This window comes from Babylonia areolata, chromosome 28 (assembly GCF_041734735.1).
Source record: "Babylonia areolata isolate BAREFJ2019XMU chromosome 28, ASM4173473v1, whole genome shotgun sequence".
Classification (NCBI taxonomy): domain Eukaryota; kingdom Metazoa; phylum Mollusca; class Gastropoda; order Neogastropoda; family Buccinidae; genus Babylonia; species Babylonia areolata.
In genome coordinates, this window is record NC_134903.1 from 12,964,327 (window position 1) to 12,991,826 (window position 27,500).

The following is a 27,500-nucleotide window of genomic DNA, read 5'->3' on the forward strand; positions in this document are numbered from 1 at the left end:
ATCTTGACAGTCACCAAAACACTTACTGGGACATGCAGCTGTGTTGCACTGAACACTGTCTGTACCAGGACCATAACAAGTGTTTCCTCCATGTTGAGGGGCAGGGTTGTCACACTCACGGGTTCGTGACTTGGTTCCTTCCCCACACGTGACGCTACACAGTCCGTATGGCCCCCAGCTACCCCAGTTTCCATCAACTTCACACACACACACACACACACACACACACACACACACACACAGAGTAAATTGCTTTTGCGTATATTGGTCTGGTTGGCTGAATGGCCGATACCATGAGTACAGTCGTTGATCATCATCCTCACCATAAAAATAAACTTACAGCTGTCCAGGAACTACCTCACGATCAACTTAATCTCCCATCAAAACAAGGTCATGCTAAATATCATGCCAAATTCAATTCAATTCAATTCAATTCAAAGTACTTTATTATCAACCAAAAACAGAAAATTTTCTTTAGGCTCACTTACAATAAAATGCCCGTCAGCACATCCTTCACTTATCACCATGCACACATCAATTATTATGTAAAAAGAAAAACATGTGGGTAAGATACTATTACATTATGATTCAGAGTGTAACAACTGTGTGTGTGTTGCGTGTGTGTCCATGCGTGTGCATGCATCGTTTTGTGAGTGCGCACGCGCGCGCACGCGTGTGTGTGCCTGCGTGTTGAGTTTGCGTGCGCGCGCACGCGCGCGAGCATATGTGTACGTTTCACTCATTATAAAAAGGAGAATATTCAGTAAGATAATAATAACATTTAAAAAGACAAATGCTCATCAACAGATAAACCCGAAAAAACGAATGAGCAACTGGCACACCCTTCCTTGATCACAGCATACATATTAACTATCATGTTAAAAGAAAACATTAAGGTAAGAAAAGAAAAATTACATTTTAAGATAAAGTGAAACATTTCATTGATATAAAATGAAAATATTCAGTAAGATAATTATAACATTTAAAAACATGAAATCACAGTTGAAGGGTCAACACTGCCACCAAGACTAAAAGCATCTAAAACTCCTTTCACGCCCCTCTGCAGCAAAACAATAACACTGAGCACGCGCATGCATGCATACATATAGGGAAGATAGACAACTGTCATCACAACAATAAGCAAATCACAGACAATGGAATAAAAACTGAAGCCACAAGCAGAAACGACCAATGCTGAGAAACAGACAGGCCTCAGATCAGGAATCTCCGGACACTATGGACAGTACGAACATCAATAACAAGACCTTTACCACGTGACCACGTGTTTGTGGACTTCATGAAGGTAATCAAATGAGTATATAGAGTGAAAAGAACATTGCACTTACTTCAAATGTCACATATATATGATCCTAAATCACCCCAAATTTTGTGTATGTCTGTGAGTCAAGGACGTTGACAACTGACACGGAGAAGAGATTACAGGGCACAGAGAGAATGGTTGCTTTTGAAAACTCCCCAGCATCTTCTACCATGCTACTCTCAAATCACAAACGCACATAAGCAAATAATGAGATACTATGATGATCTACTAACTACAAAAAAAAAACACAAATTGAAGTGGTATAGACAGACAGATAGATAGGCATAAACTCATAAAATCACCAAGGAAACTACTGGGATATGCAGATGTGCTTTAATCAACTCTGCCTGTTTTACAACAGGAACACACATTACCTGGACATGAGCCCACAGTGCATTCTGATCTCTCTGTGGAGGAACCGGCACAAGGACTGCCGCCTATTCCGGGGGCAGGGTTGTTACACCAACGGTATCGTGTCTTGATTCCTGTCCCGCACGTGACGCTACACGGTTCGTATGGCCCCCAGCTGCCCCAGTTTCCGTCAACTGCACACACACACACACACACACACACACACACACACACACACACACACACACACACACACACACACACACACGCACACACAATACACACACAGAGAAATGGTGCAGAAACGTATCATTGAACTCATCCAAGTTGCTGGGAGATATGTTTGGGTTTCAAGACGGCATGATATCTTTTTTCTTGTTCTCAAATAAAAGAAAAGAAATACAGATTCTGTACAGAACACACACAATGACACTACCTACACCAAAGTGGATACTGAAAATTAACTAGAATAAACATTGGAAAAATGAATTGACTGTAGCTCTCACTGAATGAGTTTCATTACGTCTGTCAGGTACACAGATCTGAGCCAAACTGGAAAATCAGCTGCACGTTACAGTGTTCCTTGAAAAATTCTCAAATCATTGAGATACATAAAAACAACATGATTTAAACGGTATTATCATATCAAACAAAATGTAAGCGTCACAGACCAAATATGATTAGTGGTGAGTAAAATCTTAAAATGTCATGAAAATTCTTAGTGATAACAAAAATTAATGCTGTCGATAATGCAAACACACACACACTCACACACACACACACACACAGAGTCACACACACACACACACACACACACACACACACACACACACACACACTCATACACACATAGGTGCGCACACACTCATATCTCTCACCACACAAACAACAAAGAACTTACTGATGCAATATCTGAAGCACCAACTCCTGCTTGAAGGTGAACCGGAACAATCATTTCCGCCATGTTGTGGGGCAGGGTTGTCGCACTGACGAGTTCGTGTTTGCATTCCCCTCCCGCACGTTACGCTGCATAGCCCGGATACCCAGCTACCCCAGTTTCCATCAACTGAACACACACACACACACACACACACACACACACACACACACACACATGTATATATAGATACCTTTGGGGGTATAAATCATTCATGACCACGCTTTCTCAAAACTCCTCCGCCGCTCCCCCCACCCACCCACCCCATTCCATTTCCCACTCTTCATACATCCAAAGTGAGATGACATGAGTAGTGTTGGAGAACAAGGGAGCTGAGAGTGCTTATAGATAGGTTGTTTTTTTTTTTTTATAAAAAAAGAAGAGTTTTTAATAATGAGTGAAAAGCAGAAATAGAATCAGATGCACGGATATGATGAGGAAGGTTGTTCCAGGTGCACAGACACTCATTTCTCTCACCACACAATCAACAAAGAACTTACTGGAGGCAACCACAGCTGTAGCATCCACTCCTTTTTCAGGGTAAAGTGCACCAATTGTCCCCACCCCCATGTTGTGGCTCAGAGCTGTCACAATGACGAGTTATTATATATATATATATATATATATATATATATATATATATATATATATGTGTGTGTGTGTGTGTGTGTGTGTGTGTGTGTGTGTGTGTGTAATGCACACACACACACACACACACACACACACACACACACAGATAGTTCAAACTCTCTTCATGTCCTGGGCTCCGTAAAATATTTAAAAAAAAATATTAAGCACAGTAGGCTCCTCATTGTAACGTAATGGGCCTGTCGTCTGCTGTGAGGATAACCCTGATGATGAATCTGGAGTCAGCTCCCTTGAACTAGCGGCTGGAAGCAAGTCAACGGTCTCAAGAGCTCCAAACGAATGAACCAGAAATTACTAACACAAAGGTTAGTAAACGTTACATGGTGTCAGATTCGGGATTGAAGTCATTGAGGAACAGACTCTAATTCATAAAAACGACGATAAATCTAGAGATCTTCAGAAATTTACGCCAAACTCGAAGCAGCTGCAATCGTGACGTCAGTTGCTATGAGTGACAACGAAAGCGAAGAAAGATCGTCGCTACCCAGACGATCGAGAAGACGAAATATTCCGTTACCATCGAAACTTGAGGTATGCGGTGACTTGCAAAGCAACTGGAAGAAATTCCGAAGACTCTGGGATAGTTACGAAATTGTGACAGAGTTGAACTTTGAAGATCAAGAATTTAGCACAGCAACATTTCTTTCTTGTGTAGGATCAGAAGGATTAGACATTTTAGAAGGTCTTCCTTTTGCAGATGAAGAAGAAAGAAAAAACCTAGATTTGATCCTGACAAAGTTTGAGGAATTCTGCATTGGAGAAAAAAATGAAACTTATGAAGCTTATAAATTTCATAAAAGACACCAAGCTGCAGGAGAATCAGTTGAAAATTTTGTGTGTGATTTGAGAAAACTCATCAGGTCTTGCAATTTTGGGAGTGTTCAACTTAAAGAGAGACTTCTACGAGATCAGATTGTACTGGGAGTGAACAATGAAGGTCTTAGAACGAAGCTACTGGAAGTCAGAAAACTAACCTTAGGGAACTGCTTAGACATTTGCAGAGCTTTTGAAATGAGTCAGCATCAAAGCAAAGCAATGAAAGTTGGAGATTCAAAGACTGATGGGGAAGATATAAGCGCCATTTCAGAAAGAAAAAATGAGAAAACAGTCAAAAAGAAAAAAGAAGTTATGCTGAAGAAGTGTATATTCTGTGATAAGCAACACAGACAGAAAAAAGAAGAGTGTCCAGCATTTGGAAAAACCTGTTCAAATTGTGGAAGAAAAAATCATTTTTCAGTGGTGTGTAAAGCCCCAAGAAAAGAACAAAGAAACACAGTTCAGAATGTATCAGAAACAGATGAAGAGACTGAGTCAGAAGAAGAAGTCTGGACTAGTAGGTCACAACAAGACACAGGAAAAGAATGTGAAAGCTAGACTACTCATCAAGGAAAATCAAGTCAGATTTATTCTGGACACTGGGGCATCCACAAACGTGATGTCAAAGAAAACATACAGAGAAGTGACAGGTGATACCAATTTGCGAAAGCTGAACAAAACTAAAAGCAAGCTAGTCATGTTCAATAAATCTGAAATGAAACCTCGTGGAGAAACTACGATAAAAGTCATCAACCTGAAGAATAAATGCAGCTACAAACTGAGGTTTATCATCACAGAAGAATTCTGCACTCCAATCCTAGGGTTGAAAGCAGTACAAACAATGGATCTTGTAACTGTTAACACAGAAAACATAGCAATTGTTTCAAAAGAGAAAGAAAACAGTCTGTTGGACAAATATGAGGACATTTTTGAAGGGGAAGTTGGAAATCTGGGAAAGAAACTTCATCTTCATACAGAAAAAGAATCCAGTCCAGTCAAAATGCCCTGCAGGAAATGGCCACTCTCTGTTAGAAAGAAAGTTAAAAATGAGTTGAAAAGATTAGAAAAACTGGGAGTTGTCAGTCGTGTGGATACTCCAACAGACTGGATCAGTAGTCTGGTAGTGGCAATAAAACCAAATGGAAAAATCAGGCTGTGCATTGACCCAAAACCCCTGAACAAAACACTTAAAAGAAATGAGTATCCAACACCAACACTGGATGATGTCCTACCAAAACTGAAAAATGCCAAATACTTCACACACCTTGACATGAGAAATGGGTTTTGGCATGTAGAACTAGATGAAGAGAGCAGCTATCTGACAACCTTTGAAACTCCCTATGGAAAATATAAGTGGAACAGAATGCCATTTGGTATATCTGTCGTGCCAGAAGAATTTCAAAGAAGAATTGATGAAGCACTGTCAGATTTGCCAGGAGTATCAGCAGTTCATGATGACATCATTCTCTGGGGAGAAGGTGATTCGGATGAAGAAGGAGCAAAAAATCATGATGAACGACTGGAAATGCTTCTACAGAGATGCCAGGAAAAAGGAATCAAGCTCAACAAAGAGAAAGTAGAACTGAAGAAAACAGAAATTACATACCTTGGACATATTCTGTCAAGAGAAGGATTGAAACCAGATCCAAGGAAAATAGCAGCAGTTCAGCAACTGCCAACGCCAGAATCTCGAAAAGATGTTCTGAGACTGTTGGGGGTAGTGGGGTATCTCCAAAAGTTTGCTCCAAATTTGTCAGAAGAAGCAGCCTCAATGAGAGAGATGTTGAAGAAAGAGGTACATTTCAAATGGAATCCTGACATTCATGGAAAATCATTAGAAAAGGTAAAAAAAAACCCTGTCAGAACCTCCTGTTCTACGCTATTTTGATCCAAGAGAGAACACTCAAATAACCCTTCAGTATGATGCGTCAGCATATGGATTAGGAGCATGTCTACAAAATGGCCAACCAATACAATATGCATCAAGAGCACTGTCAGAAACTGAAAAAAAATATGCTCAGATTGAAAAAGAGATGCTGGCCATAGTTTTTGGTCTTGAAAGATTTGAGAGATTCGTCTTTGGACACAAAGTCATTGTTGAATCAGATCACAAACCTCTGGAAGTGATACACAAGAAAAGCTTGCTCTCAGCTCCAAAAATAATTCAAAGGATGTTGTTACATACACAGAAGTATGACTATGAAGTTGTGTACAAAAAGGGAACTGAAATGTATCTGGCAGATACACTGAGCAGAGCAGTTAGTGGTAAACCAGAACAACAAATGAGTCACAAAGAACTGATTTTCTGCACTGAATTAGAGGACTTGAACGTCACCCAAGAGTTAGCAGTCAGTGAAACAACTCTCTCAAACCTACAGAAAGCTACAAAAGAAGATAATGACATGAGTCAGTTGATCAAAACCATTCTTGAAGGCTGGCCTGAAGAAAAGAAAAATGTTCCAGAGAATATACAGGACTATTTTCCATTCAGGGATGAACTGTCAATACAGAATGGAGTGATTTTCAAAGCACACAGAATAGTCGTGCCCAAACAGCAGCGACATTATTTTCTGCAGAAAATTCATGCAAGTCATGCTGGCATTCAAGGTTGTATCAGACGAGCAAGAGAGGTTACATACTGGCCAAGAATGAGTGTTGACATTGAGAATTTTGTCAAGGACTGCCAAGCATGCCAAGAATTCAGTCGAAATCAACAAAAAGAGCCTCTCATCAGCAGCGAAATACCAGAGTTACCATGGCAATATGTTGCTGCTGACTTATTTGAGTACAGAAAGAAAAGCTACCTAGTTGTAGTTGATCACTATTCAGATTTTTTCGAAGTTGATGTTATAACTTCCAAAGACAATAAAGAGATCATTAAAAGGTTGAAGGCAAATTTCGCAAGACATGGGATTCCAGAGAGACTGACTACTGATAATGGGCCACCCTTCAACTCACATGAGTTTGTGAAATTTGCTCAACTGTATGGATTTGAACACATCACCAGCTCGCCGGGTTATCCAAAAGCTAATGGCAAAGCGGAGAATGCAGTGAAACTTGCCAAGAACACAATTAAAAAATGTTGTGAAACTGGTCAGGATGGATACCTAGCTTTGCTGGAACTGAGGAATACTCCATCAGAAATCCTGAACACCTCTCCAGCGCAGAGGTTGTTTGCAAGAAGGACGAGAACACAGCTGCCTGTTGCCAAGTCTTTCCTGAAACCTTCAGTTGTGCCAGCCGTAACAAAACTTCATAACAGAAAAAGAAAACAAGCTAGGTATTACAACCAAGGAGCAACAGAACTGGCTGAATTGAAACCTGGTCAGTTGGTTCGTTTCCGTCCACCGGGATCAAAGAAATGGATTAAAGCACAAGTGGACAAACAAGTGGACATCAGATCATACAACATTTGCACAGAAGATGGTCGTAAATTCAGAAGAAATAGACAGGATATTAAAGAAACAAATGGAAGTTTCTCAATAGAATCTGATTCACAAGGATTCAGGAAAGCTCTGATTTTCTATCCTACCAACAAGAAACACAGTTCATTTCAGACAGAAAAAAAGAGTGAGGTGTCAACAGAGAACTCAGAATCAAAAGGTAAAGAAAATTCAAAAGAAAGAGAATCAGCTAAAAATACTACAGAAACAAATGAAATTCCACAGTCAATAGACAATGATCAAGCAAGAGAGATCACCAGTCAAAACTACCTTGCACCTCGACCTTCTACTGAACAGCATGAAAGAAGTACTCGAAGTGGACGCAGAGTGAAATCACCTGCGTACTTGAAAGACTATGTTTAGAACATCAAGTTTATGATTAAAAAAAAAAAAAAAAAAATCTTATTTGTTATGTTATTGACTTCTCAAATGTTTCTTATCTCTTCCCGTTGTTATATTATCAATAGAAAATCCAACGGACTTATCTGCTGTTGTTATTTCAATTGGACTTACCTGCTGTTGTTATTTCAAATGACTTATCTGCTGTTGTTATTTCAATTGGACTTACCTGCTGTTGTTATTTCAAATGAAACAAAAAGCCTGGAAGTGGATTCTCTTTAATTGGGACTGAAACAAAACAATTTCAACGTTTTGAAAGGGAGATGTAACGTAATGGGCCTGTCGTCTGCTGTGAGGATAACCCTGATGATGAATCTGGAGTCAGCTCCCTTGAACAAGCGGCTGGAAGCAAGTCAACGGTCTCAAGAGCTCCAAACGAATGAACCAGAAATTACTAACACAAAGGTTAGTAAACGTTACACTCATGTCTTTAAAACTTGTATTCTAAGAAAGCAGCAAATTTTTGCTGTAAAAAACAACTTCTTCGGGCAAGGGTACAGAAGTGAAAGGTTTACAGGCTGGCTCAATAGAAACCCGTGAGTAAAAGTGAGGTAAAATCAGGTAAAACTGGGCAGGTATACTCTTACATCACACATGGTCACACACATGCACAATCCCATGCATACACCCAGACACACACACTCACACACACACACACACACACACACACACACACACACACAAATCACACATTTCAAAATGGCGTAGACTACCAGCAGCTGAACGTTACTGTGGCAAAGTTGACGCAACTACATGGAAAGAAGATGAGATCAAGAAGCGGCAGTGCTCGTGTGACTTCAGCAACAACCCTTGCAACCGGCCGACAAACGAAAGCAGGCCGCAGCGCTGCGTAAATTGGAGAAACGAAACCTAACCTGTCCGAAACGTGGTTGCCAAGTACGACAACGGAATTCATAACCACGGCAAAAAAAAGGCGAGGCGATTTCTTCGATCGCGTAAACCTAAATACAAGTGATGCTATATTAGAGCTAAAACAGACCATAACCACCCTGTGCACCCGTATCTCGTCATTAGAAAAGACTGTCGAGCCCCAAAATGAAACGTTTCAACAAATTACAAAAAGAACTGTTTTTTGGAAACCAAAGAAACTCAGACTGAGTCCAGCCCCACAACAAAACTCACATATGCTGAAGCAACAAAACTGAATCCATAGAGCCCGGAAAAAGCAAAGAAAACAGAGAAAACAACATCGAAAGAGAAGATCATCACCTCCAATGAAAAAATAGGAAACACCAAATCACCTAAAGCTGCAGAACAGTTTCATCAAGTCAGCCCCTGACAAAAAATTCACGAATGACGTCAAGGTTAAGCAATCTGACGCAAAACGTTCCAAAAAGGACACTGGTGTTCACAATGATTTACAAAAGTGCTTATCCTGCACGCTTCCGCCATGAAAGGTGTGGAAGAAAAAAGACTTGGAAGGTCGTACAGCTTTCTATGCAACAACATAACGGAGCCACACCTTGAACGACATACGGAAGTCCCTGCACGAGTACTCTTCATCTTCAGAAAAAAACGATGTTGTAGTCATCTACTGTGGAATAAATGACCTCAGATCCAACGAACCCGGGGACTTACGTAAATCATTTATATCCCCAGTGAAATATTATGCACAGAAAAATCCACACACAAATTTCGTCATAAGCAAAATAACACCCGTGAAAGATAAGAAAAAAGATATTAAAAGGCAGCTATTCAACGCCATCAGCACTTCAGAACTTTGTGATGTTGGCAACATCTCCGTCGTGGAAAATACCAACCTGACAACATACTATCTCCAGGATGGTGTCCACCTCAACAGGAGGGGGACCAGTCTACTCACCGGCAACGCTGGTCGTCATGTCTGAGATCTACTGTGGGAGGCGCCAAGACGTCCAGTGTACGCCCCAACAGATCTCATCAACATCAGCACTAATCCGTCCATCCTCGCCACGAGTGGTACAAAAGATACGACATGCTAACAGACTGGACTATGTTCTGACACTTGCGCCAACTGTTATCGCAACAACCTGTTGACTGTTTCAATCACCATCACCACACAGGCAGCTCTGCTGAGTACTTTTTCTATACTTCGCCGTTATAATCATTAACGTTTTTCCTTATATAGTTTGATGTTAAACATTTTATCTGTTAGTTTCTTAGTTCCTAGTTAGTTCCCAGTCTTTCTTTATTCTTGTTTGAAAATCAGTTTATAACTGTGAACATTTGTATAGGTAGTTGACTCTATTACTTTTATTGTAGTTGTTATTTGCGTGTGCCATAAGACATTATAAATTTTATTTCATCTATTTTTTTCCAATACACATACCCTCCTTCACAATGCCCCCCATTCGCAAACATGCAATCCAGATCATGCAGTGGAACGCTAGATCTATTTCCACAAATTTGCCATATCTCATTCAACATTTGGCAAACACTTACACTACAATCCCTAAATGTGAAGAATACCTTACCCAAGCTTCCAGGATATTATTACCCACCTGTGCACCAGCATGTTGATACTGCCACAAAAATTAGTGCAGCCATATATATCCAAGAAGGGACTGAGTACAGTGTATGCTCTCCACCAGCACCTAATTCTACTCTTGATTTCCATTCATGCGTGGCACGCGATAAATTCAGTGATCACCTTACTCTTCGTGTCTTCTCTGTGTACGTACCTAGAGGACCAAACGAACTTAATACGGAATGGTTACATAATGTTCAAGATAATGAAAAATGGTTGATAAGGGGAGATTTTAACGCCCATTCACCATTTTGGGACAAAGATAGTGTATCATTTACTTGTAACCGCTTTGTAGAAAATGTTGTTGATTCTTCCTTAAGCTTTTTAAATGTTGGCATGATACTGTAACTCACAGGGCATCTGCAATAGATCTCTCTTTCATATCTGCTACGTTGCATCCAGACTGTAAATGGACAATGCATAAAGATACACTGGGAACTGATCATCTATGGATCATCATGACTTTTGATAAAACTGAAATATATATGCAATTTCAAAAATACAAAGTCCCAAAGTATAACTATAAAAATGCTGATTGGGAGAAATTTGAAAGTAAACACTGGGGATGTAGATAATTTATATTCCTTCTTTACTGACACCATATTACAAGCTGCTGATGTATCAATCCTAAAATGTAATTCGCTTAAATCAAACAAGCATTTAGCAAATATTTGGTGGACGCCAGCCTGTGAAGCAGCAGTAAATGATAAAAAATGAAGATTATAATTTTTTGAAAAACAAGTCACAAGAACATCTTATTGAAAAGAAAAGGGCAAACCATTATAGTAACATGGTCATCGCACAGGCTGAAAGACAATCATTGGTCCTCATTCTGTAATAATGAGATATCCAGTCATAAAGGTACTAAAAATGTTTGGAAAAAATTCAATGAAATGAAAGAAGGTATAAATTTGCCATCTTGCCCAATTAAGATAGAAGACAAAGAATTTCCGTCCAGTGCAGAGAAAGCAGAAACATTTGTAGAAATGTTGTCAGAGTCTATGTGATTGGAAGGTCTATCACCTAAAAAGAGTAAACACAGAACCGAAGAAGAGAGCAAAAGTGATTATACAGATCCAAGTCCTGATAACAGTCGATACATCAATGCTCCACTCACACTCAGTGAGGCTAAAGACGAATTATTATCCCTCCCTAAAAAGAAAACATCTGTAGGACTTGACACGGTCTCAAATGAGATGCTTAGACACTTACCAGAAAATTTTGTTGTTTTGTTATTTAAGCTTTTTTTCAAAAGTGCTGGATTGATGGTTAATGTCAGCACAATGGAAACAGTCTATTGTAGTACCAGTTCATAAACAAGGAAAATGTAAAACAGATAAGAACAGTTACAGGCCAATTACGCTAACATCACATACTGGTATGCCAATAGAAAGAATAATTTTGAGAAGACTGATGTACTATTGCCATAAAAATAGAATTATCCCACTTAATCAAGCGGGCTTTCAGAGAGGTAGATCTGCAACTGATAATTTGGTTAAACTTACAACACATAAAAAACAACAATTTGCTAGAAGAAAAAAACGTTCTTGTAACTTTCTTTGATATAAAGAAAGCCTATGATCAAGTTTGGCATGCAAAGTTAATCTTTAAACTGAAATCTGTTGGCTTTTCAGTTTGTCTCTATAATTATATCAAAGATTTCCTGACTAAAAGACGTATACAAGTACGAGTTGGAAATACGTACTCAAATGCTAAGACTCTTCACATGGGATTACCCCATGGTTCTGTTATTGCCCCTGTTCTATTTAACATCTTGCTGAAGGACTTACCCCAACATTTATCAAAAGACGTGATCCTAGTGCAATACGCAGATGATATATGTAAGTGGATGAATGTAACTATGAAAAGAAATACATCAAAAAGGGCATTAAACTATATTAAAAAAACATATCAAAGAGAAATAGATAAACTGAATAAGTATATTGTCGACAATGGTCTTACATTATCAGCAGAAAAAACCCTCACATTATGCTTTTTAACAATGGTAATAATCCAGAAGCGTTACCAACATTTAAAACTGAAAATGAGCCCATTCAGTACATATGAGATATGATAAAATATGAGAGATATGGTAAAATTTTTAGGCTTAATGCTCACTTCAAAACTACCTTGGAATGCCCATATCAAATATATAATAACAAAAGCAAGAAAATGTTTAAACTTGCTCAAAGTTATAAGTAAACAGTACTGGGGACAAGACACAACGATATTGAAACATTTATCATCATCACTTATTCGATCCAAACTATTATATAGACAAGAAATCTTTTTCAATGCTCCAAAGTATTTGTTAAAGAAACTTCAAAGCATTGACTGTAAAGCATATAGACTTGCCCTTGGCGTACCTTTCCACGCATCAACCCTCCGAACATATAAAGAAATAGGAGAATTACCTTTGGATGAATACCGAAACCTGGCATGTGCTAAATACGTATTAAGAAGCTCAACAACTGAAAATTTTACATCAGAGGAAGTAAGAATCACATCTGAAAACAACTTCCCAAAAAGAGGTAAAATGATACCTTATCTAACACCAATTGGCACGTTTGTGTCAAACCTTTTCCAAAAGTCCGAAATTAATGCAGATAATGTAGACACGCAGAAAACAGTAAGTCCATGCCCCATTTGGGAGATGAGTAAAGTACAGTTTGATATCAATCATACCGACATTGCAAAAAAAAGAACATCCAAATATCATGGCAACAGAAGTCCGATTATACCTTCAGAATGGATACCGTGACCACTTGCATATTTACACAGACGGCTCACTCCTAGACAATGACCAAGCAGGTTCAGCTTTCGTTATACCAAAACTGAAAACTGCACGACCATACCATATTGGGAAAGATCAGTCAATATTCACAGCTGAACTTATCGCTGTTCTTATGGCTTTAAATTATATTCTTGACCTTCTACAAGTCTTATTTTGTGTTGATTCAAAATATGTATTATATGCTTTAAACTCATCAAATTGTAAGAACAAGTCCAAAATAATAACAGAAATAAGTCACATTGTACATCTTTTGAATTTGAGAGGAACACATATAACTTGTTCTCCAAAATATTGAATGGGCTGACATGGCTGCAAGAAAAGGTGCAAAACACCAACAGGGAACCACAGACCTTTATGTGCCTTTGTCTGTACAAGAGGGGTACCGCTTACTAGAAAAAGCATCATGGAGCAAAGTCAGGGAAGTATACCAGCAAAATGGCAAAGTTTTATATAAAAGTATAAATAATATTCAACAACTGGAATCTGTCAATCAATCAAATACATTCAGTAATTTATTCAGATTAAAGCAAATTCAGGCATTATCAAACAGAATAAAGCTGAACGCTTTTATAACAAAGTTCCGCAGAGATGTTAAATGCATATGTGGAGAATCTATTTCTAGCAAACACATACTCTTTGAATGTGAGTCTGAAATCGTTTTTACCAAACTCCTCGTAAAATTCTTCTGAATGTATTTTTGACAATTTCAAGATGTTATCTGCTATTGCAGAAGGTTTGCTGCATATTCCAATTGGGCATTTGTTATAGTTGCTACAGTTGTTTGATGTTTGCGTTTCTTTCTATATTGTGCCTATGTCTCCCCTTTGAATTTTTTTTTTTTTTTTTTTCCAATGCTCTGTATCTTTCCCCACCACACACACACACACACATGCGCACACACACACACACATACACGCACACCATTCTTCACTCTCTGCCCAATACCGTTCCCACCACCATGCCCCCCCCCCCTCCCCCCTTTTTTATGATGATGACAAACATTACCAATGGCATCAGAACTTATATCAGAGCCAGCACTGTAAATCAGTCCACATTTTCAAGTACCTGGGAAGGTATTCACAGATCTGGGATCAAATCCTGAAATATTGTCCAGGACTGCACTAACAACAGCAACGTTAACAAAACTGAAGACCATTTGGAGAGACGTGAACACTGCACTCAGTTCAAATGTCAGACAGATGAGATCCTGAATCCATGTTTTTGTATGTCTGTGAGAGTGCGAGTCATGAACGTTGAAAATTGATTTGGAGAGGAGAATACAGGCCACCGACACTGGTTGCTTCTGAATACTCCTTGCATCACCTACAAATTACAAACTTAAAATTGAATCACCAATAAAAATTTGTTTTTTAAAGTATGAACGGGTCTAGCACATCATCAGACCTTATGATGATCTACTTACCACATTTAAGAAGCGTAAACTGAAGTGGTATTGATAGATGGATAGATGCATGCACACATACAGAAATTCATGAAATCACCAATCTCTCTCTCTCTCCCTTTCCTCATGGTTCCTTTACTGGATAACATGCGTATCACAAGCAAGTTTTGAAGGCCTTGCCTCTCTTGTCTTCTAATAATGTGGAGATTGGGTGTCCAGAAATCATACTGAATGAGTTACTCCTTGTATGACTTCCAGCTGAACGGATGGTTGCAAGTAAAGGGAAGGGAAGAGCGGGGATTCACCAATGAGTCTTCCGTATACCAATTGTTCGTCTGAATCAGTTGCCAGCGTATATGACGCAGCAATGACAGCATGCCTTACATATCATACATATCATACCTGGACAAGGGGAGCCTGCTGTGCATTCTGTGTTATCTGTGGAGGAACCGGAACAAGGGCTGCCGCCATTCGTAGGGGCAGGGTTGTCACACTGACGGGTTCGTGACTTGATTCCGTCCCCACAAGTGACGCTACACTCCATGTATGGCCCCCAGCTGCCCCAGTTTCCGTCAACTGCACACACACAAACACACAGACACGTGTACACACACACACAGACACGTGCGCGTACACACACACACACACACACACACACACACACACACAATTAACACACATACTGTCAGGCTCTATAAGAGAACGGAATATATACCCCCACCCAACCCAGCACTAACATCCAGACAACACAAATACAGATCAAAATAATTCAAAGTTCACATACATTTATTCAAACACATATTTGACCAAAGAAAATACCTGCAATCCCAGGCACAAGTAATCATAGACTCAATAACGAAATGGATAAATAAACACACACACACACACACACACACACACACACACACACACACACACACACACACACACACACTGAACTGGAAAGAAGACCCCAGAGAAAAACAGTTCAGAGAATGTTATGTGTGCACTTTGGACATTTTGATAAAGAAAAAAAAAGAAACAAAAAAATTAAGTACTCTGCACAACACAAGAGGAAACGAAGACGTGGACAGCGAAGACTGATAAAATGAAGACAATATATATGTACGAAGCTGGTGCACGAATGACGACAGTGATGAGAAGAGGGCAGCAAGAAGACAACAGACAGCACCAGCATCAACGCTGCGTGGCTAACTCAGGCTGAAGGACAAATGCACAGGAAGTGGGATGCTGCAAAGTGCATGAATTATATTACCCTTCCGGAAGGATTACCCCCTGCCCACTCAATGAATATGCTGGACAAAGTGATACAAGATTCAACAAAACCGAAACAGCATATCAAAAATCTTTATATAAAATTCTGTTTGACAACCCCCACCCCACCCCCTCACCCCCTTCATACTAGTGATTAGTTTCTGAAAGACATCATGTACAAAGACACATGAAGGAAGAAGTGGGGAAAGCTGTGATTAGGAAATTATATATCAATGATTCAACCTTGTGAAGATAACGAAAGTATAAACATTCTTACAATAATAGAAAATGGATTCACAATGAGAAGGTTAACTCGTTCCTAGCGGCCAAAATCCTATAAGCATATCTAGCGAATCACAGTATCACCATATCTTCAAAAAGTTATGTTTAAAATACTTCTATCACAATAGAGGAGAGCAAAGTAAGCCTGATTTCTCAAGCATTTGCCCCACCTCCCAGTGAACAAAATCAACTGTAGCAGTCTACCATCTTCAAAACAGAATATGGTGAACGCACAAAGAAACACTTGTAACCGAAAACTGACAAGTTCAAACTGCAGTGTACTATCTGAATAGTGAAACACATGGACCAACCGGGTACTACTACCCTGATGCTGGAAACAAAAACAGAGACGACACATGTCAAGCAGGGTACTCCTACCCTCTTAGCTGGAGCACACAGAACATAAAATTTGGCCACCCGGAGGAAAAGCAATCCCCACACAAGGGTGCCGACAGGCAACAAGCCCCAAACTAACACACAGCACAACTAGACTGGTTCCATTTTCAGGAAATCAAACACCCATAGGCATCGGAGAGTCAGAGTTGTCATACACACCTTTTTTTGGGAAAAGGACGCCCTGAATCCAATTAAACCATTACTTTTACAAGCTGTATCTTGCCGCTGTTCACATGGCAACCCACCAAAAAACATGGCCGACAGCTGGATCACGGGTGGACCAAAATCTGTATTTGCCTCTGTTGCCAATGGTTACCCAATGACTTGCCTGCACCACCTTTGGCTCTTTATTGTTAACGTCAGCCGGTGTTTAGTAACTCGGGTGCATGCGCGGATTGTTGAATGTCCAATGAAACAGATGACCTGTTTGCTATACTTGCAAGCAAAGATTTCAAAGATGCAGTTGACACCTTTATGGCCAACAATGGCAACCCTAACTTCCAGTTCTGGTGGACCTACATCCAAATGTGGAGATCCTCCAGATCCTGCCTGAGCACAGAGAGATGGCCTGTGGCAGCTTCACCTGCATGCCTTCAAGTTGATGCTTCCATTCTTTTTCAGGTATAATCTTACCAACTATGCCAGATGATGGAGCACCATCTACATCAGTGAGATGAATCAACTCCCAGATCCAGTGAAGGCAGAGTATGAGAGTGGCAATTTCCTTGTGAAAAGATCAGCTCAGAACTTCAACCAAGCAGACCTGGACAGAGCCAGGAGTGGCTGAATGGCATTGGCAAGAAAGGTGGTGGCATCGTTGCTATCACAAAGACGGTGTCAGCCTTGAGCAGGTGGGCTTTCTCCTTCATCTGAGATCTCACCTGGTCAGTGAGACCAAGCTGGTGCACAGCAATGGATGAGGCAAAGCATTCACTCACAACAAGTGCAACCCATCCAGGAAAAAAACAACTTGATCTGAAGGATGAAGACAATCTCCTTAACACATTTTAGTCCTTCAAGTCGTTCTTGTCTGATTCTAGTTCAGAACTGCAGAATATTGCCACAAAGGACTTTGTCACAAAGAACATTGAAGATGACCTGCTGATGGCTCACCAGAAAGACCAAGATCAGCTGATACAGTTTATAGAAGAAAGGCTTTTGGCTGGCATCAACAGGACGATCTCTTTCAGACGACACATTTCCAAAGAATAAGCCTCTGACTTTCTCATCTTTCTTCGAAGTGGAGCATAAGGAGTCCACAACAACTGCAATGAAAGTAGTCCAAGCAGACAGGAAGTTCCTGTAGCGTCTCATCACTGCTTTCCAGGCTGGAAGGGATGTCCATCTGGAGGAAATACTGAAGCATGAGTTGATTTCTCTCCCTCCTGCCCTTGCACAAAAGAACGGTGATATACGATCAGGCCAAAAGTCCCTCCTGTCAGATTCACTGATTGGTGACACACCTTGGCCTCAGGGTGTTGAGGCTGCAGACGTTGGTGAAGAAGGAATACTTATTGTCGATGGGCAGGTGCATGTTCTTGCTCTTGGGAAACCACCTAAAGCAAAACACTTTGGAGACCTTGCTGACATTTTTGTCACATCATGACTACAAGTTGGAGCTGCATTATGTTGTACTGACATCATTTTTGACAGATACCACGACCTGTCCATCGCGAGCAGCACAATGAAGAAACGGGGAAAGAAAGCAGTGCCTGTGAGAAGAGAGATTCAGGACAAAAGTGTGCCTCTCCCTCAGAAATGGGACAACTTCATCACACATGCAGCAAACAAAGGCGACTTGGCGAGATTCATGTCCCAGCAGCTGCTTATAAAGGTACCTGCAGACAAGACCATTGTTGTTGCAGGGGGATTCAGCCCTGACGTCAATACCAAGGAACTGAAGGGGCACCATGAGGAAGCTGACACGTGCACAGTACTGCACTAAGATTTGCTTACTACTCTTTAACTACGCTGATTTATCTGAAATGGAATCAGTCTAGACCTTCTTCCAAAAAGGCCGCCGGTGCAAAGCCTCAAGAAGTGTCACTGACAATACCGAGTGGCCTGAACCACTGCTTTGCAGTGACAGAAACATGACTCCACGATTGCATGGAAAAAACGTAAACCCAGTACTTACGTACACAAAAAAATGACAGGCCATTTGGGAAAGGTAACTGGGGAAAGGCATGCACAAAACAGAACTCTACACGTGATTGTCATGAGTTGTCACACACGCGCGCGCGCAATCATACTCATACTCTACAGTGTGAAACAGCTGTCACTTGCTGTGCATACTAGCCTCCTTATTGGAAGAACAAACTGGCTATCATGGGCATTTACTCTTTTTTTTATTTTTTAAACGTTTAATAAGTACAATACACACATGCAAAAACGTCCTACTCCAAGCACAAATAATTCTTGAAGTTTAAAAGTTAAACGGAAAAAAAAGGTTCTTCAACTTCTTTATGGAAAACGAAGATACCTGGACTTTTATTATTATCTATAACAGCATATCATGAATTATTCAGTTAGCTCACCAGGATTCTGATGCAGTGTCCAGTTTTAATATATGGATTTTCTGTCCAGATTCTTAATTTTTATCTTTTGTTTTTTTGTGTGGCTAGAGTTGATTTTATCAAGATCTGCGCCTTAAAAATACCATTATTATTAATCAGGCATCTGCTTGGCAGATGTGGTGTAGCGTATATGGATTTGAATGAAAGCAGTTACGCCTCCTTGAGCTGCTGATACTGATACTGATACTGTCCAGATTTCCTTTTAGTACCCTAGTTGCTGGCTCCTGTATGCCGTGTATCGTAGTTTCCATACCTAGATTTCAAGACAATGTTAAGCCTATCATTTTATCTAAAATTATTGTTTTTACCTTCAGTTTTCTGCACATGTTGGTCATTCAGAGACATATATTTGGAGACGTATATCTAAAACATCAACCTCCATCCACATCCAAAGAAGACATTGGGGCTTCTCTGTCTCTCCCTCTCTCTTTCTCTCTGTGCATTCAGCCCGACAGATTAAGGAAAGCAAAATCCTAAAGATCATGAGATGAACCGTAGAATGGCAAACAGTGAACAAACTGATTAAAAGACTGCATTTTTGAAGTCTGGACAAATGATTGTGAATTTTCAGAGTGAATTTGTAATGGCTACTTCATTCTGATGGCAGAGTAATGGTTAGTCAGTTCCGTAAAAACAATAATAAATAAAAAAATTAAAAAAGAAAAAATCCAAAGCATGTACCTCCACAAGCAGCCATAGTGCAGTCAGCAGTATCTGAAGCGGAACCAGTGCAGTTTTCACCACTGCCGACAGGGGCAGGGTTGTCACACTGACGGGTTCGTGACTTGCTTCCTGTCCCGCACGTGACGCTACATGGTCCGTATGTCCCCCAGCTACCCCAGTTTCCGTCAACTGCACAAACATGCACAAGCACATGAGGATGTGCAATAACATAGTTTCCGATCTCTCTCTCTCTCTCTTAGGCTGCTGTCTGGTCCTCAAAAACGTGCAATAAACTAGTTCTCCTGAAATCCTCCACATTGACAACAGACGACCATACTAATACTTTATTGGATATTATCCTATTGAAATGGAAATTGAAATACAACAAAGCAGTTTCTTACGTTTTGCCCCTAGGTAACTTTCAAGCAAATGACAATCTGCATAATTTTATGTCACGCCGTCCAAAAATTTATCTTTTTACATTTAGTCTGTCATACTCTGGCATATCATTGTCAAATAATATATCAGCCATTCTACCAGCTGCCGTGGCGAAGTGGTTAGCGTCGCGGACTGACGGCTGGGAGGACACGGGTTCGAATCCCAGCGGAGGTGGGTTTTTCGGCCCATGGTCGGCTCCTACCCAGAGTAGAGTGTGCTGTGGGCTTAAATGGGGAGACTGGGACCACACAGTCGAGTGTCATCCACTTCAAGGATGTGTCTTTGGGTGTGTTGCTCTAATTACCTGACCAACACTGCAAGTGTCTGTATCTCTTGGGCCTGGTTAACGTCGGGATATCATTATGACAGGAAGCGTAGAGTACAGCCTTGTCACGCAGTCCCAAACCAAAATGGACCTCCATAGCAACATCGTCATCATCATTGTCATCCTCCTCCTTCATCATCATCAATATAAATAAACAAAATAGTCTCAAAGTCTATGGCCTTTCATGTCCTGCTCTCATGGTGACCTCAGTTTCGATACCCCTCCACTTCCATGCTTCCATACAAGCGCACACACGCACACAGAAACACACAGACACACACACACACATGCACACATGCGTGCCCACACACACAGACACACAGAGACACATACATACACGGACGCACGCAAGCAGGCGCGCACACACGCACACGTCACGTCACACTGACGGGTTCGTGACTTGGTTCCTTCCCCACACGTGACGCTACACAGTCCGTATGGCCCCCAGCTACCCCAGTTTCCATCAACTTCACACATACACACACACACACACACACACACACACACACACAGAGAGAGAGAGAGAGAGAGTAAATTGCTGTTGCGTATATTGGTCTGGTTGGCTGAATGGCCGATACCATGAGTACAGTCGTTGATCATCATCCTCACCATAAAACTAAACTTACAGCTGTCCAGGAACTACCTCACGATCAGCTTAATCTCCCATCAAAACAAGGTCATGCTAAATATCATGCCAAATTCAATTCAATTCAATTCAATTCAAAATACTTTATTATCTGCTTCAACCAAAAAGAGAAAATTTTCTTTAGGCTCACTTAAAATAAAATGCCCGTCAGCACATCCTTCACTTATCACCAAGCACACATCAATTATTATGTAAAAAGAAAAACATGTGGGTAAGATACTATTACATTATGATTCAGAGTGTAACAACTGTGTGTGTGTTGCGTGTGTGTCCGTGCGTGTGCATGCATCGTTCGTGACGAGTTCGTGTTTGCATTCCCCTCCCGCACGTTACGCTGCATATCCCGGATACCCAGCTACCCCAGTTTCCATCAACTGAACACACACACGCACACACACACACACACACACACACACACACACATGTATATATAGATACCTTTGGGGGTATAAATCATTCATGACCACGCTTTCTCAAAACTCCTCTGCCACTCCCCCCCCCCCCCCCAACTCCATTTCCCACTCTTCATACATCCAAAGTGAGATGACATGAGTAGTGTTGGAGAACAAGGGAGCTGAGAGTGCTTATAGATTTTTTTTTTTTTTTTTAATAAAAAAGAAGAGTTTTTAATAATGAGTGAAAAGCAGAAATAGAATCAGATGCACAGATATGATGAGGAAGGTTATTCCAGGTGCACAGACACTCATTTCTCTCACCACACAATCAACAAAGAACTTACTGGAGGCAATCACAGCTGTAGCATCCACTCCATTTTCAGGGTAAACTGTACCAACATATATATCACACACACACACACACACACACACACACACACACACACACACACACACACAGATAGTTCACACTCTCTTCATGTCCTGGGCTCTGTAAAATAAAATAAAAATATTAAGCACAGTAGGCTCTTCATGTCTTTAAAACTTGTATTCTAAGAAAGCAGCAATTTTTTGCTGTAAAAAACAACTTCTTCGGGCAAGGGTACAGAAGTGAAAGATTTACAGGCTGGCTCAATAGAAACCCGTGAGTAAAAGTGCGGTAAAATCAGGTAAAACTGGGCAGGTATACTCTTACATCACACATGGTCACACACATGCACAATCGCATGCATACACCCTGACACACACACACACACACACACACACACACACACACACATACACACACACACACAAATCACACATTTCAAAATGGCGTAGACTACCAGAAGCTGAACGTTACTGTGGCAAAGTTGACGCAACTACATGGAAAGAAGATGAGATCAAGAAGCGTCAGTGCTCGTGTGACTTCAGCAACAACCCTTGCAACCGGCCGACAAACGAAAGCAGGTGGCAGTGCTGCGAAAATTGGAGAAACGAAACCTAAGCTGTCCGAAACGTGGTTGCCAAGTACGACAACGGAATTCATAACCACGGCAAAAAAAAAGGCGAGGCGATTTCTTCGATCGCGGTAAGCCTAAATACAAGTGATGCTTTATTAGAGCTAAAACAGACCATAACCACCCTGTGCACCCGTATCTCGTTATTAGAAAAGACTGTGGAGCCCCAAAATGAAACGTTTCAACAAATTACAAAAAGAACTGTTTTTTGGAAACCAAAGAAACTCAGACTGAGTCCAGCCCCACAACAAAACTCACATACGCTGAAGCAACAAAACTGAATCCACCGAGCCCGGAAAAAGCAAAGAAAACAGAGAAAACAACATCGAAAGAGAAGATCATCACCTCCAATGAAAAAATAGGAAACACCAAATCACCTAAAGCTGCAGAACAGTTTCATCAAGTCAGCCCCTGACAAAAAATTCACGAATGACGTCAAGGTTAAGCAATCTGACGCAAAACGTTCCAAAAAGGACACTGGTGTTCACAAGGATTTACCAAAGTGCTTATCCTGCACGCTTCCGCCATGAAAGGTGTGGAAGAAAAAAGACTTGGAAGGTCGTACAGCTTCTATGCAACAAAATAACGGAGCCACACCTTGAACGACATACGGAAGTCCCTGCACGAGTACTCTTCATCTTCAGAAAAAAAACGATGTTGTAGTCATCCACTGTGGAATAAATGACCTCAGATCCAACGAACCCGGGGACTTACGTAAATCATTTATATCCCCAGTGAAATATTCTGCGCAGAAAAATCCACACACACAAAGTTCGTTATAAGCAAAATAACACCCGTGAAAGATAAGAAAAAAGATATTAAAAGGCAGCTATTCAACGCCATCAGCACTTCAGAACATTGTGATGTTGGCAACATCTCCTTCGTGGAAAATACCAACCTGACAACATACTATCTCCAGGATGGTGTCCACCTCAACAGGAGGGGGACCAGTCTACTCGCCGGCAACGTTGAGATCATGTCTGAGATCTACTGTGGGAGGCACCAAGACGTCCAGTACGCCCCAACAGATCTCATCAACATCAGCACTAATCCGTCCATTCTCGCCACAAGTGGTACAAAAGATACGACATGCTAACAGACTGGACTATGTTCTGACACTTGCGCCAACTGTTATCGCAACAACCTGTTGACTGTTTCAATCACCATCACCACACAGGCAGCTCTGCTGAGTACTTTTTCTATACTTCACCATTATAATCATTAACGTTTTTCCTTATATAGTTTGATGTTAAACATTTTATCTGTTAGTTTCTTAGTTCCTAGTTAGTTCCTACTCTTTCTTTATTCTTGTTTGAAAATCAGTTTATAACTGTGAACATTTGTATAGGTAGTTGACTCTATTACTTTTATTGTAGTTGTTATTTGTGTGTGCCATAAGACATTATAAATTTTATTTCATCTATTTTTTCCAATACACATACCCTCCTTCACAATGCCCCCCATTCGCAAACATGCAATCCAGATCATGCAGTGGAACGCTAGATCTATTTCCACAAATTTGCCATATCTCATTCAACATTTGGCAAACACTTACATTACAATCCCTAAATGTGAAGAATACCTTACCCAAGCTTCCAGGATATTATTACCCACCTGTGCACCAGCAGGTTGATACTGCCACAAAAATTAGTGCAGCCATATATATCCAAGAAGGGACTGAGTACAGTGTATGCTCTCCACCAGCACCTAATTCTACTCTTGATTTCCATTCATGCGTGGCACGCGATAAATTCAGTGATCACCTTACTCTTCGTGTCTTCTCTGTGTACGTACCTAGAGGACCAAACGAACTTAATACGGAATGGTTACATAATGTTCAAGATAATGAAAAATGGTTGATAGGGGGAGATTTTTCTGCCCATTCACCATTTTGGGACAAAGATTGTGTATCAGTTACTTGTAACTGCTTTGTAGAAAATGTTGTTGATTCTTCCTTAAGCTTTTTAAATGATGGCATGATACTATAACTCACAGTATCACCATATCTTCAAAAAGTTATGTTTAAAATACTTCTATCACAATAGAGGAGAGCAAAGTAAGCCTGATTTCTCAAGCATTTGCCCCACCTCCCAGTGAACAAAATCAACTGTAGCAGTCTACCATCTTCAAAACAGAATATGGTGAACGCACAAAGAAACACTTGTAACCGAAAACTGACAAGTTCAAACTGCAGTGTACTATCTGAATAGTGAAACACATGGACCAACCGGGTACTACTACCCTGATGCTGGAAACAAAAACAGAGACGACACATGTCAAGCAGGGTACTCCTACCCTCTTAGCTGGAGCACACAGAACATAAAATTTGGCCACCCGGAGGAAAAGCAATCCCCACACAAGGGTGCCGACAGGCAACAAGCCCCAAACTAACACACAGCACAACTAGACTGGTTCCATTTTCAGGAAATCAAACACCCATAGGCATCGGAGAGTCAGAGTTGTCATACACACCTTTTTTGGGGGAAAAGGACGCCCTGAATCCAATTAAACCATTATTTTTACAAGCTGTATCTTGCCGCTGTTCACATGGCAACCCACCAAAAAACATGGCCGACAGCTGGATCACGGGTGGACCAAAATCTGTATTTGCCTCTGTTGCCAATGGTTACCCAATGACTTGCCTGCACCACCTTTGGCTCTTTATTGTTAACGTCAGCCGGTGTTTAGTAACTCGGGTGCATGCGCGGATTGTTGAATGTCCAATGAAACAGATGACCTGTTTGCTATACTTGCAAGCAAAGATTTCAAAGATGCAGTTGACGCCTTTGTGGCCAACAATGGCAACCCTAACTTCCAGTTCTGGTGGACCTACATCCAAATGTGGAGATCCTCCAGATCCTGCCAGAGCACAGAGAGATGGCCTGTGGCAGCTTCACCTGCATGCCTTCAAGTTGATGCTTCCATTCTTTTTCAGGTATAATCTTACCAACTATGCCAGATGATGGAGCACCATCTACATCAGTGAGATGAATCAACTCCCAGATCCAGTGAAGGCAGAGTATGAGAGTGGCAATTTCCTTGTGAAAAGATCAGCTCAGAACTTCAACCAAGCAGACCTGGACAGAGCCAGGAGTGGCTGAATGGCATTGGCAAGAAAGGTGGTGGCATCGTTGCTATCACAAAGACGGTGTCAGCCTTGAGCAGGTGGGCTTTCTCCTTCATCTGAGATCTCACCTGGTCAGTGAGACCAAGCTGGTGCACAGCAATGGATGAGGCAAAGCATTCACTCACAACAAGTGCAACCCATCCAGGAAAAAAACAACTTGATCTGAAGGATGAAGACAATCTCCTTAACACATTTTAGTCCTTCAAGTCGTTCTTGTCTGATTCTAGTTCAGAACTGCAGAATATTGCCACAAAGGACTTTGTCACAAAGAACATTGAAGATGACCTGCTGATGGCTCACCAGAAAGACCAAGATCAGCTGATACAGTTTATAGAAGAAAGGCTTTTGGCTGGCATCAACAGGACGATCTCTTTCAGACGACACATTTCCAAAGAATAAGCCTCTGACTTTCTCATCTTTCTTCGAAGTGGAGCATAAGGAGTCCACAACAACTGCAATGAAAGTAGTCCAAGCAGACAGGAAGTTCCTGTAGCGTCTCATCACTGCTTTCCAGGCTGGAAGGGATGTCCATCTGGAGGAAATACTGAAGCATGAGTTGATGTCTCTCCCTCCTGCCCTTGCACAAAAGAACGGTGATATACGATCAGGCCAAAAGTCCCTCCTGTCAGATTCACTGATTGGTGACACACCTTGGCCTCAGGGTGTTGAGGCTGCAGACGTTGGTGAAGAAGGAATACTTATTGTCGATGGGCAGGTGCATGTTCTTGCTCTTGGGAAACCACCTAAAGCAAAACACTTTGGAGACCTTGCTGACATTTTTGTCACATCATGACTACAAGTTGGAGCTGCATTATGTTGTACTGACATCATTTTTGACAGATACCACGACCTGTCCATCGCGAGCAGCACAATGAAGAAACGGGGAAAGAAAGCAGTGCCTGTGAGAAGAGAGATTCAGGACAAAAGTGTGCCTCTCCCTCAGAAATGGGACAACTTCATCACACATGCAGCAAACAAAGGCGACTTGGCGAGATTCATGTCCCAGCAGCTGCTTATAAAGGTACCTGCAGACAAGACCATTGTTGTTGCAGGGGGATTCAGCCCTGACGTCAATACCAAGGAACTGAAGGGGCACCATGAGGAAGCTGACACGTGCACAGTACTGCACTAAGATTTGCTTACTACTCTTTAACTACGCTGATTTATCTGAAATGGAATCAGTCTAGACCTTCTTCCAAAAAGGCCGCCGGTGCAAAGCCTCGAGAAGTGTCACTGACAATACCGAGTGGCCTGAACCACTGCTTTGCAGTGACAGAAACATGACTCCACGATTGCATGGAAAAAACGTAAATCCAGTACTTACGTACATAAAAATGACAGGCCATTTGGGAAAGGTAACTGGGGAAAGGCATGCACAAAACAGAACTCTACACGTGATTGTCATGAGTTGTCACACACATACACACACACGCGCGCGCGTACGCGCGCGCGCAATCATACTCATACTCTACAGTGTGAAACAGCTGTCACTTGCTGTGCATACTAGCCTCCTTATTGGAAGAACAAACTGGCTATCATGGGCATTTACTCTTTTTTTTATTTTTTAAACGTTTAATAAGTACAATACACACATGCAAAAACGTCCTACTCCAAGCACAAATAATTCTTGAAGTTTAAAAGTTAAACGGAAAAAAAAGGTTCTTCAACTTCTTTATGGAAAACGAAGATACCTGGACTTTTATTATTATCTATAACAGCATATCATGAATTATTCAATTAGCTCACCAGGATTCTGATGCAG

The 27,500-nt window shown here is 41.0% G+C and overlaps 1 protein-coding gene across 14 annotated transcripts in view; it reads right to left on the reverse strand.

Moving 5' to 3' along the window:
* LOC143302101 (SCO-spondin-like) overlaps window positions 1–27,500 on the reverse strand; it is a 94,282-nt gene that overhangs the window by 15,381 nt on the left and 51,401 nt on the right. For 6 of the 14 annotated variants that reach the window (XM_076616622.1, XM_076616625.1, XM_076616620.1 and 3 more), the window contains 6 exons: window positions 21,958–22,002; window positions 19,828–19,998; window positions 15,041–15,214; window positions 2,574–2,738; window positions 1,696–1,866; window positions 27–197 (listed from right to left, as the gene is read on the reverse strand). In XM_076616622.1, coding sequence (XP_076472737.1) covers window positions 27–197; window positions 1,696–1,866; window positions 2,574–2,738; window positions 15,041–15,214; window positions 19,828–19,998; window positions 21,958–22,002 — 897 coding nt within the window. The remainder of the gene's footprint in view (window positions 1–26; window positions 198–1,695; window positions 1,867–2,573; window positions 2,739–15,040; window positions 15,215–19,827; window positions 19,999–21,957; window positions 22,003–27,500) is intronic. The other 8 variants (XM_076616634.1, XM_076616629.1, XM_076616624.1 and 5 more) reach the window with 7 other exon arrangements.